This window comes from Boleophthalmus pectinirostris, unplaced genomic scaffold (assembly GCF_026225935.1).
Source record: "Boleophthalmus pectinirostris isolate CB_2022bp ecotype Guang Dong unplaced genomic scaffold, ASM2622593v1 HiC_scaffold_10, whole genome shotgun sequence".
Classification (NCBI taxonomy): domain Eukaryota; kingdom Metazoa; phylum Chordata; class Actinopteri; order Gobiiformes; family Gobiidae; genus Boleophthalmus; species Boleophthalmus pectinirostris.
Window position 1 is genome coordinate 32,835,666 of NW_026570971.1, and position 22,321 is coordinate 32,857,986.

The 22,321-nt window shown below is 42.2% G+C and overlaps 1 protein-coding gene across 1 annotated transcript in view; it reads left to right on the top strand.

Annotated features, from left to right (window-relative positions):
* The window catches only part of LOC110153091 (potassium voltage-gated channel subfamily H member 5-like), a 118,108-nt gene extending 96,071 nt beyond the window's left edge, over positions 1-22,037 (top strand). Inside the window, exons 12-13 of the mRNA XM_055161197.1 lie at positions 24-220; positions 21,057-22,037. Coding sequence (XP_055017172.1) covers positions 24-220; positions 21,057-22,037 — 1,178 coding nt within the window. The remainder of the gene's footprint in view (positions 1-23; positions 221-21,056) is intronic.
* Positions 22,038-22,321: the final 284 nt, after the last annotated feature.

Genomic DNA, 22,321 nt, shown 5'->3' on the forward strand with positions numbered 1-22,321 from the left:
TGTCTCCTTTCTCTCTGGTCCAGGTAAAGGGGACGTTTTCGGGGACGTGTTCTGGAAGGAGACGTCGTTAGCTCACGCCTGCGCCAACGTCCGCGCGCTCACCTACTGCGATCTCCACGTCATCCGGAGAGACGCCCTGCTCAAAATCCTCGAGTTTTACACCGCCTTCGCCAACTCCTTCTCACGCAACCTCATCCTCACCTGTAACCTACGGAAACGGGTAAGAACCAGGACTAAAACAGATCTAAACCAGGGCTAAACAAGGACTAAACCACAACTAAACCACGACTAAACCAGGACTAAACCACGACTAAACCAGGACTAAACTAGGTCTAAACCACGACTAAACCAGGACTAAACTAGGTCTAAACCAGGACTAAACCACGGCTAAACCAAGACTAAACCAGTACTAAACCAGAACTAAACCAGGTCTAAACCAGGGCTAAACCAAGCCTAAACCAGAACTAAATCAGGACTAAACCAGCACTAAACTAGGACTAAACTAGGACTAAACAAGGGCTAAACCAAGACTAAACCCTTACTATACCAGGACTAAACTCAGGCAGCAGTGGCTCAGTGGTTTTGAGCACTTCACACATTTCTGAAGATTCACAGCTGTAACATGTGTTTTGTGTCCTTGTGCAAGACACTTGGCTCTGTGTGAATATGATGTGTGAGTGTTGGTGGTGGTCAGAGGAGCAGATGGTGCAGATGGGCAGCTTTTGTCAGTCTGCCCCAGGACAGCTGTGGCTACAAAAGTGTCTTACCACGATGGAGTGTGGAGTGAATGATGAGTTCAGTTATCCAGTCTGACGCCACCGAGCGCGTCCACTCAATTTCATTTCTCTCCACTGACTAGGTCATTAATCAGAATACAGTAGACGGTTCGCAAAAACCCCGGAAGTGCAAGTTCGGGCAAAAGCCAATCAGCGAAGAGCCATACATTCAGTGTTGGCAACGATTCCCGAGATTGATTTTTTTAAAGCCGATCGATCGATTTAAAGCCAGAACAAAGAGAATGTTTGGTGAATTTCATCAAGGGGGAAGACGTTATTTTCCTTCTTCCTACAGGATTTGGGAAAATCTTAATATACCAGTTTGCCCCGTTAGTGGTGCATTGCATACGTCATCACCAAATAGCAGCGATTGGTTAAATAAAAAAAAATTTTGAGGGAATGAATCTTTACCCTGCGAGGTCAGATGGTTTCCACGAAGTGAAACCGCCTGATGAATCAGGCTAGAGTTCAGTGCAGCCCTGTAAAGTACAATGTATGTGTAAGGCATAGTTTTCCACATCTAAACCAGTCCTAAACCAGGTCTAAAACTAGGTTAAACTAGGTCTAAACTAGGTCTAAACTAGGTCTAAACCAGGTCTAAACCAGGTCTAAACTAGGTCTAAACTAGGTCTAAACCAGGTCTAAACCAGGTCTAAACCAGGTCTGAACTAGGTCTAAAACAAGTCTAAAACAGGTCTGAGCCAGGTCTGAACCCAGACTGCAGATGTTCAGGGTGAAGGACAGGACACAGTAGGTGACTCTGATTCATAATTGAACATTTGAGTTATAATGAGAGAAAAGTGTTTTATTTATGAAGGAAGATGACGTGCAGAGACATGAACCCTAGACACACACACGCGCACACGCACACACACCGACACACAGCCACACAAAAACACACACACAGACAGGGCACTAGAGACCCGTAACAGAACTGTATACCAATCCACTTTATTAAACCTTTATCAAAAAGACATATTTTCTTTGGTTCCTTTCAGCACATTTGAGTTATGCTGAATTTTTAGAGACTGTTTTTAACCAGGTTTAAACCAGGTTTAAACCAAGATTGAACAAGTTCTAATCCATCTTCCAAGCAAAATAAACTACAAAACTAAACCTGAACAAAAGGAGACCTAAGTATAGCAGTAATAACAACAACAAACTGTGGAAAATGAACCAGAGACTAAATCCAAAATTGAAGCAGTACCTACCAACACTGACTCAAACACTGAACTCGGTCTAAACAAGGCCAAACCAGGACTAAAAATGGACTAAATCAAGAACTAAAATGGGCCTAAACCATGTCCAGGACTTGATCCATCCAAAAGTTCATAGATTTTTTGCATTTAACATAACTGCTTTTACTGCATTTTCTAAAACAAAAATGCAAACACTTCACAAACCAAGTATAGCACAAAATGATCATAATACTCAGCTCTCTAATCTCTAATCTCTCTTTCTAATAACTGATTTGCATATTCATATACGGTGCCCAGTGAGGGTCATTTTTCATTAAAGCCAAAGTGAAAAAAGCTGAGTCTATAAAAAACAGCAGTAAAACTTTATTAAATCGTGTTTCAAAGTTCACCTCGCTCTGAGCAATGGCCGACCTTTGTGTCTGACACTTAACTCGGAGATTCATCTTGAAATCAGCACGGGTTTTTTTTATTCTGTTGTTTCATTGTATTCAAATTGTATGAACAAAATACAGCTAAGAGGAAGTACAGAAGCTTTCAAAAGGCAATTCTTGCACTATTGTTCACCGTCTTTATGTTTTAATGTGCTGTAGCAGATTTTTACTGTCTTAAAAACCTGAAAAACAGAACTAGTTCTTTATAAAAACTTTGCAGTGGTCCAGCGTTATTCCTCACTTACCTTACACATTCAGAGTATCCTAATTAGTTTTTAAGACTTTGTAAGAGCTTTTCATAATGCTCAGAGACCAGAGTGGAGTTTTGGGATCACAGTAGAGCTAACAACAACTAGCATACTAACACACACTTTCTGCTTGTCGAACAAAAAGCACTTTATAATAAGGAATTTTTTTATTTTTTTTTAACAGCGTATGAACGTGTATTGTGTATTACAGGTGGGTAGTAATTACACACGGGTAAGTCAGGAGTAAACCAGGTCTAAACCAGGACTAATCTTGGACTTAAGAGAGAGAACGTCGAGCAGTTTGTCCGCAAAGCGCGATCGGGCAATTGCCGTGTTTAACTCCGTGAGGTGTGGAGCTGAGCCTGTCCTTTCTCCTGCGATCACCTCCGAGCCCGTCCTGACGGTGAGTCCTGTTTCAGTTCTGGTTTAATCCTGGTTTAATCCTGGTTTAGTCCTGGTTTAGTCCTAGTTCAGTCGTGGATTAGTCCTCCTCTTCAGTCCTAGGTTAGTCCTGGTTTGGTCTTGGTTCAATCCGTGGCGTAGGCAGCGCAAAAGTTTGATATAATCTCGGGTTAACGGGCAGGTGCGGTGTTGTACTGTGTGGTTGTGGTGTTGTACTGGGGGTCTCCAAAAATGGAGTCGTGCAGTTCTCTGCGCTGTAGGCTCCATTACGGAATAAATGAATCTTTAGTTCGCTACATAAAGAAGGAGGAAAATAACAAAAGGACGACAGCAGAAATAAGTTTTAAGAAGGATGTAAAAGGTGTTGCACCTGTCCTGTCTGAGAAAAGTGTATAAAGTTTGTGCTGAGGGGTTTTACAGCCTTAAAACAGATGGAATAATTGTAAAATATAAAGCAGACTACTTCGTGGATTTCACCTATCGCGGGTTATTTTTAGAACGTAACCCCCATGATAAACGAGGGTCCACTGTACTCTCACCTCACAACCTGTGCACATGGACTCACAGTTGTCCCGACCGGGATGGAAAACTGAGAATTTCTTGTACAAGTCATTGTTAAAAGCCCTTTTGCGCTTCGGTATGTTGCAGGCTGACCGACTGTTTGTGTCTACTCGCTCCTTCTGAGTCACAGAGAACTACAAGAGATGCTCAGTTTAATGAACTGTACAGAAAACCCAGACATTTGCATCGCTTTATAAAAAAAAAAAACCTGGACGCCCAGGACAGGATGCAAAATACGGACATGTCCGGGGAAAAACGGACGTTTGGTCACCCTAGACGACGTCTCACACAGCATTGAAAACATGGAGATTTTAAAGTTACTGTTATACCGCAGCCAGGACATGTACAGATAATTTGTTTTAAGGAGGAAATTCAGAAGGAGAAGGACGAGGTTTTTGGCCATGGCGTTTTGTGGGGCGGTGGCAGCAACGTTCATAGAAAGAAACGTTTGAGTGTGAAGTCGCAGCCAAGAGTGGTGGGATTGATCTTTGCTTCACTGCTTCACTCACACTGAGTTCAGACACAATTTTCATATGATGAGAAGAACGTTTGTTTACATTTGTGAGCGCCTACTTGTACCACTCTACAGTCCCTGACAAAAGTCTTGTCGCTTATCCATTTTGTAGAAACAAAAGCTTATAACTTGACTTTAAATGAATCGATTGGTTTTAGAAATGTCTCATATGAAAGCTAAAACCCTCCCAAATTATGCTCAATAAACTAAAATAAATTTGCTTCACTGAAGAAAGATTGATCATTTAATGAACACAGAAAGGTCAGATTTTGGCAAGACAAAAGTTTTGTCGCCTACATAAAATTGAACAAATAATTTACTTCAAATACAAAAATATGTTGCATAACGTCAGTGAATGAAGTAGTGGTGCTGTGAGATCCATATTTAATATCTTGTATGACTTCCATGAGCTTGAAGGACACATCCATGTGGTTCAACAATGATTCATACAATTTGTTGATGAAGTCATCAGGAATAGCAAAGAAAGCGTCTTACATGCCTCCCAGAGTTCATCAAGATTCTTTGGTTTTGCCTTCCATGCTTCCTCTTTCATTCTACCCCAGACATGCTCAATGATGTTCATGTCTGGTGACTGGGCTGGCCAGTCCTGGAGCACCTTGATCTTCTTCGCCTTGAGAAACTTTGATGTAGAGATAGAAGTATGCGATGGAGCACCATCCTGCTGCAAAATTTGACCCCTTTTATGGTTGGGAATGTAAGAGGAGCTAATACTTCTTGATATTTTAGGTTATTGATATTTGCCTTCCACCCTGCAAATGTCTCGCACACCCCCAGACTGGATGGAACCCCAGACCAGGATTTTTCCGCCACCAAACTGAACTGTTTTCTGGGTGAATCTTGGATCCATGCGGGCTCCAGTAGGTCTCCTGCAATATTTGCGGCGGCTGTGATGTAATTCAGCCGAGGATTCATCTGAGAAATCCACCTTCTGCCACTTTTCCAGTGTGTCCATCCTTTTAGCAGGCTGTGGGCCTTGGCAAATGCCACACGGTTTTTTTTTATTGCCTTTTGTTTAGTGCTGGTTTCTGTGCACTGATTCGACCATGGAGGCCATTTCCAGACAGAATTCTACAAACTGTTGTGGTTGACACAGGGACTTGAGGTGACCAGGCCTGGTGGAGTCTGCTGCAGTGGAAAAGGGGCCTTGGATTTTTGAATCAACAGACGGTCCTCCCGAGCAGTTGTCTTGCGGGGTCTGCCGGACCTGGGCTTGTCAAAAACATCTCCAGTCATTTCAGATCTTTTTCTTATTCTTTGTACTTGACGCTGAGACACATTGAAGGTGTCACCACCTCAGCAGTGGATCTGGTCTTCAGCCTCTTGATAATTAACGCTTTGGTCTCAGGGTGGATCTTAGGCATGTTGTCAGAGGTCAAGTTGCAGTTGATGTGAAGGTCTGGTGTGCTGGGGTTCTTTTTATACACACCCACTAATTGATTGATCAGTAACTGATCACAGGTGAGGCTGTAATCTAGGATTGGGTGCATCATATGACAAGGCCACAAGACTTTTGTCTTGCCAAAATCTGACCTTTCTGTGTTCATTAAATGATCAATCTTTCCTCAGTGAAGCAAATTTATTTTAGTATATTGAGCATAATTTGGGAGGGTTTTAGCTTCATATGAGACATTTCTAAAACCAGTCGATTAATTTAAAGGTTGTATGGAGGATTTTTTTTGTTTCAAGTTGTCAATGATAGCATTATAGAGATGCAGTAGCCTTGTAATTATGATGACCAAAAAAAAGAGAATAAAAATTCATCAACTCTGGACGTGGTGGGGCTAAACATTTGCCAATAGATAACGACACTGCCTCGTTATCTGTTAGCTGACAGGCTGTCAATCAATCTCCCTACGTTTCTAGCGTAACTGACTTGCCTGCGCGCTGTCGGTACGTGGTTTACGTACGACTGTCACGCAGTCCACAGACGCAAGCCGCACAGACGCTGTTTACTCCACCAACGCAACAGTTCTTAGCGGCTTTTTTTGACCTATATCTTCCTCGCAGTTCGCACAAAGTTTGTTGCAATGGCAGACAAGAATCCAGGAGCAGTTAGCCGAAAAAGAAAGTCCGTTTTTGAGGTCGCTGAAAGAAGAAGACAAGGGGAAAAGCAGCGAAGCCAAACTAAGGTGATTCTTGAAGATTCATTCCAGCGATGGCGCGACTGAAGCAGACGCAGGGTCTAAAGACTGACGCATTGGTCGCCAAATTACTCCTGGACAGGTCACTTCTGCTTATTATGAAAACGTACTTTATTTCCAAGAGCTAGTCAAACGTTTTTCAGGACACGAAAGCGATATCCTATGTCTGAAAACGTAATTTTCAAGGCAAAGAAAGAGTCCGCTTGCTGCTGCGTGTTGTAGCTAGTTCATTCGCACGGAATCTCCGCGCAACCTTCTCTGCACCCCTTTCCTGCTCCTGTCCCCGCTGCCCGATCCGCTCTTCCCCCTGCTCCTCACTTCTCCGGACACGGAATCTCCGCGCACCGCTCCCCTCTCCTCTCTCTCTCTCCCTGCTCCGCTCTTCTCCCTGCTCCTCACTTCTCGTCCGTGAACGAAATGTCCGCGCACCCGCTCCTCACTTCTCCGCCTTGCCTAACCAACACTGTAGTTAGTTGTTTACAAGTCATGTGCAGCACCGGCTGTAAACAAACCTGTTTCTGGCGTAAGGAGGAGGCGGGAGGAGGCGTTTCTACGTAGGAGCTGTAGGGGAGGGGGGGTGGTTTCACGCATGCGCAACATTTGAAAAAGGACAAACAGTCGCTGGATTTCTCGTTCCTTGGAAAATCCTCTATACAACCTTTAAAGTCAGGTTATAAGCTTTTGTTTCAACAAAATGAATAAGCGACAAGACTTTTGTCAGGGACTGTAGAGGAAGGAGGAAATACGTCTTCAGCGGCCTACATCAGTGAGCAAATGCTTCGGCGCTGGACTGTATTGGATCGCAACCGGTGCTTGTTACTGTGTTGTTTTAACGTGTAGGTGGGATGAATGTGACCTGTGAGTTCAGACTGAAGTCGCATGTCAAAAGATCGGATGTGTATCGGTTTTAGAAGCACATGTCCAAGTGTCCTGGGTCACATTTGAAAAAATCAGATCCGTGATGTTCAGTCTGTCATTTAAAGATCTGATACAGGAGCATAGGGGCAAAAAAAATCAGATTTGAGTCACTTCAGGCTGCAGACTGAATGTAGCCTAATTTTGCATCTTTAAAGGTCCTATATTACTCAGAATCCAATACTCACAAAAACAAATAAATAAATAAATAAATAAAAGTTTAAAAAAAATAAAAATCTGTTCCACCTTGTGATGTCATGAAGCGATAGTTTTACAAATTAACAGCTACCTTTTCAATTTTATTTAGTAGAGGTTGGTGATTCCAGGTTCAAAATCATCCAAATGTTTCTGTTGAAGGTGTATGGAGTTTAAAAACACAACGGAGCATTTTCAATATTACCACATGACATCACAAGGTGGAACAGAGTGTTTTCAGTTTCAGAGAAGAACTAAATTTGCATCTTCATGTGTGAATGAAAAAAAACACAACTCCAGGTCTGTTTGTGATGAGGAAACTACTTTAGATCAGAAAATAGTGTCATGTGGCATCTTTAATTCTTACTTTTTTTCATATATTATTCTGTTTTTGAAATATTTTTGCCAGTGGAGTCCAAAGTCGAGACAGTTTCTTTCACCCACACATCACTGAACTCGAAATGAGGAAAATCATTTATTGAAACTGTAAAAAGAATCGATTCAGGGCCAGTCCAGGTCAGCGTTATTATGAGTCTCATTTTTGGTTTTGGAGCCGAGTAAATCTGTCGCACCCTCCCGTCTCTGCTGCTGCTGTCGGACCCAAGTCGAGTCAGCCATTTTGTGTCAGACTCAAGTCGAGTCAGCCATTTTGTGAATCCATGAAATCTGAGCCTGCACAATCCACTTCACCATGACTCAGCACAATTTAGACTAAAGTTACACAGAAAGTTAATTTAGGATTCAGAGTTTGTTCATGCTTTAGCTGTGTTAGCACTTACAAACAACAATGGCACTAATGCTGGAACTAAACCAGGGCTAGACGAGTACTAAAGCAGGATTAGAATGAGACTAAACCGGGACTAAACCAGGACTACATCAGGACTAAACCAGGACTACATCAGGACTGAACCAGGACTAGATCAGGACTAAACCAAGACTAAAACTAAGGCTACATCAAAATGTAATCAGGACTAGACTAGGGCTAAACCAGGATTAAACAGGACTAAACTCCTTGTCAAAGTCTCCTGTCAGATCTCAGAGCTCAGCAGGGTCAGGTCTGGTTAGTACTTGGATGGGAGACCTCTGGGAAAATCAGGTGCTACAAGGGGAAAACAGTTGTTGTGTCTTTAGGCAAGACACTTCACCCACATTGCCTAGTATGAAAGTGGTATGTGTGTGTGTGTGTGTGAGTGATGGTGGTGATCAGAGGGGCCAATGGCACAAATTGGCAGCCTCGCTTTCATCAGTCGGCCACAGTGCAGCTGTGGCTACAATAGCAGCTTATCACCACCAGGTGTGGAGTGACTGAATAATGCACCAAACTGTAAAAGCGACTGAGCAACAGTATTGAAGCTACGTCTACACCACAAATAAACCAGGTCTAAAATTGAATTTATGACTGAATCTAAGTCTACACCACGACTAAACCAGGTCTAAAACTGATTTTAGGACTTACACCTGTTTCTGGTGTAGAACTAGGACTGAAACTAAGTCTACAACAGGACTAAAACCAAGACTACGTACTTCAGGACTGAACCAACATTAGAATAGTACTAGAACAAGACTAAAACAAGTCTACATCAGGAATAAACCAGGACCAAACCAGAACACAACCCAGTTATAGCCACTCATTTATTACCGTCACATATATCGAGTCTTTGGTTTGAATTTACTTTTATTAGTCCTGCAGTTCAGACAAGTTTTGTGTTCGTGTGTCTGATCCATAGACTGTATATATAAATGGACATAGCTAATCCGCTACCTGCCACATTCCAAATAGGAAGTGTTCCTGGGCACACTTCTGGCTCCATCGACTCTGGTTCCAGCAGCCCCTCTCTCTGTAACTGCTGCCATGGTCCTGCTCATTTTGGTTTTAAAATGTTTATATTAACCCAGTCTACATGATCCTGCTGTTTTTATTTTGCTATTCTGTCTCTAAATAAATTTCTTTTCCTTATATGGAACTTGGCCTCAAATTCGCCCTATAATTTCAGCACCGATGAGCTTCATTTGACTGGAGCTGAACTCTGTGGGTGATGTCACACTCACTTAGTCCACTTCTTTATAGGCCTACAGTTTATGGTCACATCTTCTGCCCGTGTCCAACCAGGAAGTAAAATTATGAACTTAAAAATTTTAAGAGTAGAAAAGCATTTAGAGTTTTTAGTGACATGAGTCGAACCGAGACTTTAAATGTGTGTGTGTTTTTGTAGAGTATAAGTTAAAATATAAGATAAATCCTTGTGATGTTGTCGGTACAGTCTCTTTGGTCCGGTCCGGATCTAATCTCCGCTCGGCTCTCGGGCTCTAATGAGACTGACTCGATTGAACCGGGCTTAGTCTGTGATGGATGGACTCAGGATCAGCTTTAGCAGCTGCAGCTAGCACCAAAACAAGCACTACATCACACGATAACAGGCCCGGATCAACTCTGTGGACTCAGGTAGCGTGAAGAGACGGAGAGGAGGAGAGGAGGAGGAGGAGGAGGAGGAGAGAGAGGATGGTGTGAGAGGGCCAACAGGCCTTTATAAACTATATGCTCATGTAGTGTGAAGAGAGAGAGGAGGAGGAGGAGAAGAGGAGGAAGACAATGAGAGAATGCAAGAGAGAGAGAGGAAATGGGTACAGACAATGTAATGGGATGAGAAAGCGAGGGAGGGAGATGGGAGAAAGAGGGGGATGGAGGAATGACCATGGGATCCAATTAGAAGGAAAAACATGTGATAGTAAATAGCTGTGGTGCACCTGACTTTATAAATGACGCTGTTTGGTCACAAAAGGTTTATTGTAAAAGCTGCTGCACTTTAGACCCTGAGCTCTGATCCCCAGTGTCCTGTCTAAACCATGAGTATACCTGTATTACACCAGGTCTAAACCAGGTCTAAACCAGGTCTAAACCAGGTCTAAACCAGGTCTAAACCAGGTCTAAACCAGGTCTAAACCAGGTCTAAACCAGGTCTAAACCAGTCTATACCTGTATTACACCAGGTCTAAACCAGGTCTAAACCAGGTCTAAACCAGGTCTAAACCAGGTCTAAACCAGGTCTAAACCAGGTCTAAACCATGAGTATACCTGTATTACACCAGGTCTAAACCAGGTCTAAACCAGGTCTAAACCAGGTCTAAACCAGGTCTAAACCAGGTCTAAACCAGGTCTAAACCAGGTCTAAACCAAGTATACCTGTATTACACCAGGTCTAAACCAGGTCTAAACCAGGTCTAAACCAGGTCTAAACCAGGTCTAAACCAGGTCTAAACCAGGTCTAAACCAGGTCTAAACCAGGTCTAAACCAGGTCTAAACCAGGTACCTGTATTACACCAGGTCTAAACCAGGTCTAAACCAGGTCTAAACCAGGTCTAAACCAGGTCTAAACCAGGTCTAAACCAGGTCTAAACCAGGTATAAACCAGGTCTAAACCAGGTCTAAACCAGGTCTAAACCAGGTCTAAACCAGGTCTAAACCAGGTCTAAACCAGGTCTAAACCAGGTCTAAACCAGGTCTAAACCAGGTCTAAACCAGGTCTAAACCATGAGTATACCTGTATTACACCAGGTCTAAACCAGGTCTAAACCAGGTCTAAACCAGGTCTAAACCAGGTCTAAACCAGGTCTAAACCAGGTCTAAACCAGGTCTAAACCAGGTCTAAACCAGGTCTAAACCATGTCTAAACCAGGTCTAAACCAGGTCTAAACCAGGTCTAAACCAGGTCTAAACCAGGTCTAAACCAGGTCTAAACCAGGTCTAAACCAGGTCTAAACCAGGTCTAAACCAGGTCTAAACCAGGTCTAAACCAGGTCTAAACCAGGTCTAAACCAGGTCTAAACCAGGTCTAAACCATGAGTAAAAACCAGGTCATCTAAACCAGGTCCAGGAAACTAAACCAGGACAAAACCAGGTCTAAACCAGATCTAAACCAGGACTCAATCAGGCACTAAATCAGATCCTAAACCAGAACTAAACTAGATTTAAACCAGAACTAGTATAGTATAAAAGAAGTATAAACCATGAGCAAACTTGTATTAATTAACTTCCTAGTACCTGAACTCTTGTGCCTTTAGTGATTTCTCTTTGTTATTTGAGCTCTTTGGAACCTGATGAGTACAAAAACACAGAGTTATATTTTCATAATATGTTTTATATTTTTATATTTATATGTCCACATATGATATATAAAACATTTATTTTGTGTTTTAATCATTTTGATGGAACACAGAAAGTCACAATTGAATAATGATTTGCAAAATTAGTTATTAAGTGCCTGAACAACCCAAAATGTGTTGGACATACATGTGAACATGTGTGGACACCAGGTCCGAGGAGACTGCACCAGGACTGAACCTGGACTAAACCAGGACTGAACCTGGACTAAACCAAAACTAAACCAGGTCTAAACCAGGACTAAACCAGGACTGAACCAGAATTAAACCAAAACTAAACCAGGACTAAAGCAGGACTGAACCAGGACTAAACCAGGACTAAACCAGGACTAAACCAGAACTAAACCAGAACTAAACCAGGACTGGACCAGGACTGGACCAAAACTAAAGCAGGACTAAACCAGGACTAAAGCTGGACTAAAGCTGGACTAGGCCAGGACTGAAGTTTGAGGAGAATGTGTGAAACAAAATACACCTCCAGAGATGTTTTGGTGAAGATACTGGTTAAAAAGTCTCAGTTTAAGAGATATAAATGCTTTCTCCATCTCTGCTCCCCTCCCCTCCTTCATCCCCCTCTCCTCCCCTCTTCTCCTTCATCCTTCTCTCTCTGTTCTTGGATGCTTCTGTTCTCTCCATATTTCTACCGTGTCTCGTGTTTGGCAGAATCTGAACTCTCCACCTCCAACAAGAAAAATCCTTTTCAGTTCTGTCTTTTTATAACGATCCAGGTTTAAAATACCACCACCTCTTCATCCTCTTCTTCCTCTGCTCCATCTGACCCTCTGCTCCTCTATCCTCCTGCTCTGCTCCTGTCTGCTCCTGTCTGCTCCTGTCTGCTCCTGTCTGCTCCTGTCTGCTCCTGTCTGCTCCTGTCTGCTCCTGTCACACTGACAGCCTGTGGAAAGTGTAAATGTGATTACAGTGTGATAATGAGGTCCATTGATTTTGGATTTTGAAGCGTGTAATGAAGAAACATCAGAAAATCTCTGTCCCAGAATGACTTATTATGAACTGTGAAGTGAGAAATAGATTTAAGCAAACAAACAAACAAATTATAACTCCAACTTTTAAGCTCTGAGTTATCACCCTTGATTAAAAATAGCCATTTGACATTGTCCAGAGGCGGTTAGAGGAGCCAAAAACTGTCTGCAAGTACTGTCAATAAAAATATGACTATTTCTCAAGAGAATATAACTGTGTACTGCCCACCTCTGCACTAATGTCTAATAAGTTTTGTTCACTATTACAGCCACAAAACTGGGACCCAACCTGGAACTAAAACAGGATTAGAACAGGACTAAACCAGGTCTAAACCAGGAATAAACCATTACTAAACCAGGACCAAACAAGGACTAAACCAGCACCAAACCAGGTCCAAACCAGGACTAAACCAGGACTAAACCAGGACTAAACCAGGACTAAACCAGGACCAAACCAGGTCTAAACCAGGTCTAAACCAGGTCTAAACCAGGTCTAAACCAGGACCAAACCAGGACCAAACCAGGTCTAAACCAGGTCTAAACCAGGTCTAAACCAGGACCAAACCAGGACCAAACCAGGACCCTAAACCAGGACCAAACCAGGACCAAACCAGGACCAAACCAGGACCAAACCAGGACTAAACCAGGACCAATCCAGGTCTAAACCAGGACCCAAAACAGGGATTAAAACAGGAAAGAAGTAAAACAGGTCCAGAGCTAATTAGGACTGAACCAGGACTAAACCAGGACTAAACCAGGACTAAACCAGGTCTAAACCAAGAAAGGTCATGCCTCTCTTCTTCCTCTTGTCCTCCTCTCCTTCTTCAGTATCTGTCACTCTCCTCCTTATCTCCTCCTTCTCTTTTCCTACTTCAGTATCTGCTCCTCTCCACCTCCTATTCTCTTCCTTAAATATCTGTCACTCCTCTCCTCCACCTTCTCTCCTCCTCCTCCTCCTTCAGTATCTGTCTTTCCTCTCCTCCTCCTCCTTCAGTATCTGTCTCTCCTCTCCTCCTCCTCCTTCAGTATCTGTCTCTCCTCTCCTCCTCCTCCTTCAGTATCTGTCTCTCCTCCTCCTCTTTCCTCTCCTCCTCCTCTATCAGTTTCTGTCACTCCTTCTTCTCCTCTTCCCCTTCTCGCTTCCTCCCTCCTTCTCATCTCCTCCTCCTCCTTCTTCTTCTCTATCTCCTTCTCCTCTTCCTTCAGTATCTGTCACTCCTCTCTTCTTCCTCCTAACTCAGAATCAGTCACTTCACCTCCTCCTCTTTCCTCCTTCAGTAACTGTCACTCTTCTCTTCTTCCCTTTCCTTCAGTATCTCTCACGTTTCCTCTTCTCCTCTCCTCCTCCTCCTCTTCTCCTCTCGTCCTCCTCCTGGTTGAGTACGTGTCACTCCTCTCCTCCTGTGCTCTGTTCTCGTGTCTGTCAGGCGGTCGTTTTGTGCAGACAGAGTGTAATGATGCAGAGACGGGGGGGGACAGTGGACAGGTGTCAAAAAACGGGACATTTAAGGAGACGAATCCTCCAAACCCACTGCACTGTCTACTCCAGCTCCAATTATACCACAGAAATCCACACTCATCCTTTAACACTGTTTCCTGATAATGCTGCACTGATTAAGAGTTCGCCACCTGCTCGGAGCTGACAATCTTTGTTGAACTAAGGCAAATTATGAGTAACTGTATTCAGTTACAGTTACTGTTTCCATGAGTGGTAATTGGATTACAGTTACTTTGTAGAAATAAATGGATTACATGACGGTATTTTCACATTTTGGGCTATATCCCTTTTTTCTTTTTTTTCCCCCAGTAATTCCACTCATTGCCGGACACTAAACCAGGTCCAAACCCAGGTCCAAACCCAGGTCCAAACCAGGTCCAAACCCAGTCCAAGTCCAAACCCAGGTCCAAACCCAGGTCCAAACCCACGTCCAAACCAAGTCCAAACCAAGTCCAAACCAAGTCTAAACCAAGTCTAAACCAAGGTCTAAACCCAGGTCTAAACCCAGGTCTAAACCCAGGTCCAAACCCAGGTCCAAACCCAGGTCCAAACCCAGGTCCAAACCAGGACTAAACCAGGACTAAACCAGGACTAAACCAGGACTAAAACAGGACTAAAACAGGACTAAAACAGGATTTAACAGGACTAAACCATGCCACTGTCTTTTAGCAGACAAAACATCTCATGTGAAGATGTAGTCTTTGCTTCTCTACAGCAAATCAAGGAATCCAAAGTATTCAGATTACGTTACTCACTTTAAGTAATTTAATGGTTACGTTACAAACTACATTTTGGGATATGTAATCTGTAGGGGAATACATTTTAAAAGTAACCTTCCCAACACTGTAGACAGAGTTACTCAAACATGTGTGAATGAAACAAAACACAACTCCAGGTCTGTTTTTGAGGAGGTAACAACATTCGAACACGACTAAAAGCTCACAAGAGTTGATTTGGCGTATTATAAGATCTTTAATATGATTTTGGGTTCCTCCTGACCTGCTTTGTCCTCTGTTGTTTACCTGCAGGACGGTGAAGACGCAGAGGAACTTTTAGAGGAGATGTATTAACAAAGTTTTCCGTTTGAATATTTCATTAGACGAAGCTGCTGTTTGCTCCTGTCTTTAAAAGCAAAGTTTGTCCTTTGAACGTCACTTTAAAATTCACAAATTCACTCGGTTGGAAAAGTCTAATAGATGTGAAAGTCAAACATTTGAGAAGGTCTAAATACACACACGCACAAACATGAGTCAGCTATAAGTAATGTCCAGAAAAAATGCCCAGTCACCAGTCAATACTAATCTGTACTACTGACTCATTTGAGCAAGTATGTGGTAGTAGTAATAGGGCCCTGTCAAGCAGAAGTAAACAGCAAGGCCAAAAATTCAAGTTAATGCATCTGATATAAAAATGTATTGAACAGATACATATGTACTCTAGTTTATGAAACTGTTGACCTTTTTTCTGTACCATTTTTGGTTCTAAAGTTCCATATGTTTTAAACAGACCATGTATGAAACATGGAACAAAAATTATTTCCCAAATTTCAAAGACCTGCAAATCATGTCAATAAATGGATGTATTTCATCATATCTTGTGTTATTCCATCTTTGAACTGTTGATGACGGTACATGATTAAAAAAAAAAAAAAGTATTTAAAATGATAATGACATGATGACTGACATATTTTATAGAAATAGTTTCCTTTCATTTTGAAGTAATATTAAAGTATTCAGAAGAAAAAAGCGACAAATGATGTAAAATCCTGCACCTTCTACTTGTTTGCACAATTTTCCCTCCGTTACTTTTGCCTCTGTTACCATGACCTTTCTTAATAAAAAATCCCATGACTCAAAAAGTAAGAGGTTTTTCAACCTAATCTTGTACCATATGGTAGAAAACTATATGAAGCAAATATTCAAACCAGTTTGTTAAGGATATGTGAGTGAGAACCACTAGTTATCACTGTTTGGATTTATTGCCCAAAATATTATTGCCCACTATATTTCATTCCCTCCGTTACCAGCATGAGTTTTTAAAATTTTTTGTCAACAACTTGAAAGAATATCACAGGTTTAACTTGACCCTGTTGGAGTGTAACTCTTTCCTACAATCTGATACTTTACTTATTTCAATAGTCCCTCTAGTTTCTGAATAAGAGACATTTGAATGTCAAAAATCTGCCCCTGTTTCCCCCCGTTACCACTTGACCGGACCCAATAATAGTAGTATTAGTAGTAGTGGTGGTAAATGGTCCAGGAAAGTGTTCAAAACAGTTGGTGATCTTAATACTAACAACATGTTTCCTGACTTTTATCAATTATCCGAACAATATGACATGAATAAACATCACTTTTCAAAATATTTATAAATAAGTAATGAGTTGAGAAAAGAATACTTGGACACTAAACGCTCCACACTTTTGTAGAGGTCATTCAAACAAAGTGAGTATGTACAGACAGACACATTCAACATCGATCATAGGACATTTCATTCTCAGGCTGAGCACGTTAGGACATGGTGTTTCAGACCAGTCAGAGTAAAAAACTCAGAGTCAAAGATGGAACATGTCCATTGGAAATCTTGTTCACATGCTTTGGAGTTGTGTTAAATCACAATCTTACTGGAACTGTGTGATGAGGAGAGCTGATGTGTGGGACTTTGTCTGGATGCTGAGTACAGGATTTGGATTTTAGGAGATGCTGCACCACTAAATCCTAACGGCTGCTAAAAGATATTTTGTGCTATTGGCAGCGACTACGGCCAAAAAATGCATCCTCAAGAATTGGAAACCTCTGCTCTCCCAAATTAGACAAACTGTACAAACACCCCAGGGAAGATCTGACTCTGTGAGGGGAAACAAGAAGACTTTGAACAAATATGCACCCCCTTGGGCATATTGCTGGGACTGAACATTGGTATGTAAAGAGAGGGCTGAGACGTGGGAGGGTTTTTATTTATTTTTTGTTGCACAAAACAAGAACAAAAATAAAAGTGTTAAATTCAAAATAATAGTATAATAATAATATAGTATAATAATCAAAATAATAGTAATAGTTGTAGCAGATGTAATATCAGTGGGCATGTTATCAGTCCGCCCCAACACCCTCTCACCTCACTTACAGACTTATTCATACTGTTACATGCCTTGCCCAAGAGCACAACAACAGTGTGCATTTTAATACTTTGGAGCGCCCTCATGTGGAACAGTCTTCACCCTACAGCCGATCATGGACTTGACAGTTAATTTTTACATATGAACTGACACACTATTATTATATACATTATTATACAGATACTGAAGGGAGGATTTGACCTATTGTGCATGAGGAAACCCACCCACACAGGGAGAACATGCAAACTCCACATAAAAAGGCCTGGGAGTTGAACCAGGAACCTTCTTACTGAGAGCCAGAGTGCTAGTCACCCAAGTCCAAAAACAGCTCAAATAATACAGCGTTAATAATGACAGCATTAACTATATACAATATGCACACACTATTAATTAGGGCCCGACCAATATATCGGTTAGCCGATATTCTCGGCCGACATGGGCACTCAGGAACATATCGGCTTAAATCTTGGCAATATGGGTCGATATTTCATGTGGGCATGTTATACCTCATTATAAAGATTAGACTCTCTACATTATGTTAATTTAATCCAATTTACAGACAGATAAATGTCAGTATTTATCTGCGGAGTCATTTGAACACACCCCCAGAGTCACGTCACTCACGTGTGTTTGTTTACACTCGCAGACACAGATCCAAACACTGAGATTATTTTCTTTTTACGGACAATTGGTTTGAGTCTGGATTAAAAGGACATTTATTAGTACAGACTTGTGATGTGAGGAAGAGCCTGTGTGACGCTGAGTGTTGGAAATGTGTTTTGAAGCTACTTTTGTTTTTTTGTCATTGGTTAGCTGCTGTAGCTCTCGCACATAAACAGGCTGTTTTCTATTGGCCTATTGTAAAGTGACTATATTGGCCGTATATTTGTTACTGAACCTGCATTGATATGTAAATGAGCTGTGAACAGAGGTGTGATCAACATTTACACATATAATTAATTACCGCGGCATGCACGCATTTACAGCTGAAGGCTAATAGCGGTAGTTTACTTTCTTTACTGGCTAGAATGTGATGCAAAAATGCCATTAGTCTGACCTACTGTCTGTAAATATGACGTAAAGAGACAGAATAACAATAAATGTTTGTTTGTTAAACAATTCAAGATTTACAGTGAATTTTTACATCACTAAATATATCGGCGATTAGGGATGGGCATGATTAATCGATAATTGATCATTAAGAATTTCATCGATTAGGTTAATTTTAATCGACAACCCGAATGTAGGTTGCTGTGCTGTGCGCAGCGTGACCAAACAGGGGTCTGTACATGTGTCTCTCTGCACTCAGAAGGAGCGAGACACAAACAGTGGGTCAGTCTGCAGCGTACCGAAGCACAAATGTGGATTTAACGATGATTTGTACAAGAAATTCCAAGCTTTCTGTTGTGTTCAGGACAAGTGTGAGTCCTTGTGCACAGTGTATAAAGCAGCACATATATGTTTCGGTGTCCAGTGGGAAGAAGCTTTACCAGGTGAGAGTCGCACAATGTCGATGATGAGTCCCCACCTCCCTCCCCCCGTACAGTCCTGGTTTTGACAAACGCAAATCTGGTCACACTAACCTGTATTCACCTGAGTCATGTCTTTTAATCCAACAGAAATTGACCGCATCAGTGACAAAAGAGCTGTAGTTTTATCTTCGCTGAGTTTATGCAAATTAGTGATGCGGTTTTAAGTTTGGTTTCTGTGAGAGTTGCTCAAAACTGAATTAAACACATTATAATGTCAAACGGATTGATGTGGCTCTAGAGTCGTTACAGTTTATATGTCGTAAAGTTGAATTTATTTATGCAGATTAGTAGTGCAGATAGTAATAATAATGATGATCATTTTAATATAAAAACGTTAATGATTAATCGATAATCGATCGTTAATTCTTCCGACGATCGATTAAGAAGATTTCATTGAATGCCCATCCCTATCGGCAATTGTATCAGCTATCAGCAGCTCCAGTTCCCATTATATCGTTGTCATATCGGCCACAACAAAATCCATGTCCATGTTCGGGCCCTACTATTAATATTGTTTTTTTTTTCTTGTACAGTATTTTCTCTACTCTTTTCTCTGTACTAATAACCAAACCTGAAAATGAGTTGTGGGCCGGACCAGGTCTATTGGTGGACCGGATCTGGCTCTCGGGCCATCTTTTGAACAGTCCTGTTTTAGCCCCCAGTCCACCAGCCCTGATTTAATCTCATTTTACCAACAAAACTGCACCGTTGACAAATTTGCACGAATCACATGTCAAACCCCAAAAGCGCAGAATTGAAATGATTCTGTATTTAGCCTGTGTTTGGGTGGACAGGAGGAGGAGGCGGACATTTTGAATCGTTCTCAATAATTACTGAGATAATGGGCTTGAGTGGGAGGAAACAGAACTGATAGGTAAAAGTGAGAGTGGATACGATTACATGACCAGAACAAATAGAGGAAGTGCAATGAATTTTAACTCTTTCGATTTTGTTTTTTTTTAAGGGTATTTTACTTCTATGGGGCATTACCTGCACACATAACTTATTTAGCTTGCCCTTTGCTCTCTGCGTTAAGTCCCTCCCCCTTCAGAGCACCATCACAACACAAACGATCTCCTGCAAAATCCATCAGGTTTGTCAAGATGTAGTGCACAATTTGTATCACGTATTTGTATATTTATGGAGAATTGTTGTGTGTTAGCATGGGTGATGTAGGCCTGTGGGCGGAGCTATCAATAAGTAGGGTAGGGAATAGGGCCTCGTAGAGATCACTAGATTACTCAAACATGCATGGATGAATCTCAAACCTCTTCAAACATGTTTTTGATGAAGGAACAATGTTATAACAGTAAAAAGCTAAAAACTATGATTTTTTTTTTGCAGTTTCTCTTTCATTTTTATCTTCACCACATTAGTTTGTCCTTTTTTGTATAATTGTTCCTGCCAGAACCTGCACAGGGGTGAAAAAAAGGATTACGCACATCAGATGGAACAGTCAACATTTCTGTAATCTGATAACAACAGAAATCAGATCATGAGTTTAGACTGAGTTGAGTCCTGGCTTAGTTGCTGGTTCTATTCTGATTTTGTAGTCCTGGTTTAGTCCTGCTTTAGCATTGGTTTAGCCCTGGTTTCTTGTGATTGAATCTGGTTTTAGTCCTGGGTTAGCTTTGGTTTAGTTCTGGTTTAGACCTAGTTAAGTCCTAACTTAGTGCTGGTTCAGTCCTGATTTTGTAGTTGTGGTTTAGTCCTGGTTTAGCTCTGGTTCTGTCCTGGGCCAGTCCTGCTTTAGTCCTAGTTTAGTCTTGGTTTAGTTCTGGTTTACTCCTGGTTTAGTCCAGGTTTAGTCCTGGTTTAATTCTGCTTTACCCTTGGTTTAGTCCTGTTTTAATCCTGGTTTAGTCCTGCTTTAGTCCTAGTTTAGTCTTGGTTTAGTCCTGGTTCAGTCTTGGTTTTGTCCTGGTTTAACCCTGGTTTAGTCCTGCTTTAATCTTGGTTTAGTTCTGATTTAGCTCTGATTTAGTCCTGGTTTAGTCCAGGTTTAGTTCTGCTTTAGTCCTGGTTCAGTCATGTCTTAGTTCTAGTTCAGTCCTTGGTTTAGTCTTGGTTCAGTCCTGGTTTTTGTAGTACTGCTTTAGTCCTAGTTCAGTCTTGGTTTAATCCTGGTTTAGTCTTGGTTCTGTCCTTGTTTAGCCCTGGTTTAGTCCTTGTTTTGCTTGTTTCCTTTTTGTTTGTTAAACTATTATGGACCAATAATTGTTTCACTGTTTGATTTTCTAATTCCCTGTGGCTTAAATCCTGCTGCTGTCATTTGGGGCTCTATATAAACTAACCGAAACGTAATCATAGCCATGGCTTTGAAAAAGACTAAATCAACTTTTCGATTCTGTTTTGTGTCTCTTCCTCAGGTCATTTTCCGTAAAATCAGCGAAGTTCGAAAGGAGGAGGAGGAGCGGGAACGCGCCAAGAACGAAGTCCAGCTCACCATCCCCCAAGACCACCCAGTCCGAAAACTATTCCAGAAATTCAAACAACAAAAAGAGCTACGCCACCAGGGATCAAACTCCGTCGATCTGGAAAAAAATCAAATCCAGGCCGAACACCAAAACCTGCACCAGCTCGGTCACTCCAGCCTCCAGCACTCCCTCCCTCTGAGCCGATCCTTCCAGAACGGAGCCCCCGTCAGCAGCAGCGTCCTGACGGTTTCGCAGATAACGCCGATGCAAACGTACACTGACAGTACGACAAAACCGAACAACTGCGACGTAATGGAGGGCGTGGAGCAGGCGGTGAGAGCCAAAGCCAGCCCGGGCACGACGCTGGCGAAAACAGCAAAGGCGAGCGCTTGGATGAGGTTAAAAAACAACATGGCGGCTTCCGAAGTGAGGAAAGACGGTTTGAATAACAAGGCGGCGTCGGCGGAGATGCTGACCCAAGATGGGAAGAAGCAAGAGATCACCGCGGAGACGGAGGAAAGCGGGAATTTGCGGAAAACGGATTCGTGCGACAGCGGGATTACAAAAAGCGAGCAGAGGATTGATCTCCACAGCCCCCTCCAGAGCTCGGGGGGATCTCCGCAGCCGCTGTACCCGGGGTCGGAGCCTCTCATTCGGGCGGCGCTGCACGAGACCAGGGCGGAGCTCCGCGCGGACATCCAGACGCTTGGGGGCAGGCTGGGGCGGCTGGAGGCGCAGGTGAAGCAAATTATTGAACTGTTATCGGACAAACGAGGTGAAGACGAAGAAGAAGAGGGGAAGGAGGAGACAGGGCCGACCGGAGCAGACAGGTGCAGACAGGAGCACAAAGACAAAGCAGCGACACAGAAGCAGGACATATTCACTGTGTCCAGACCTGTGACGCCGGAGTCTCAGAGGGCCGAGGGGCTCTGAGGGGGAGGGGCTAAAAGAGGGAAACTGGAATCTGATTGGCCAAGTATCCAATTATTCTTCATTTGCCACGTTTACATGAGAGCTTTAATTCTGAATAAAAATTAATTCTGCTTTAAAAAAGACCATCTAAACACTTAATTCCTAACGTAACTGAATTTCGAAGTAAGTGGATGGTTTAAGCCCTGATGAAGACCAGTTTAGGTCAAAACATGTTGGCTTTGGCCATTCAAATAAAGGCCTTTTAACTATATTTTTCCTTGTGCGATTTTGAACTTTTTCTACTT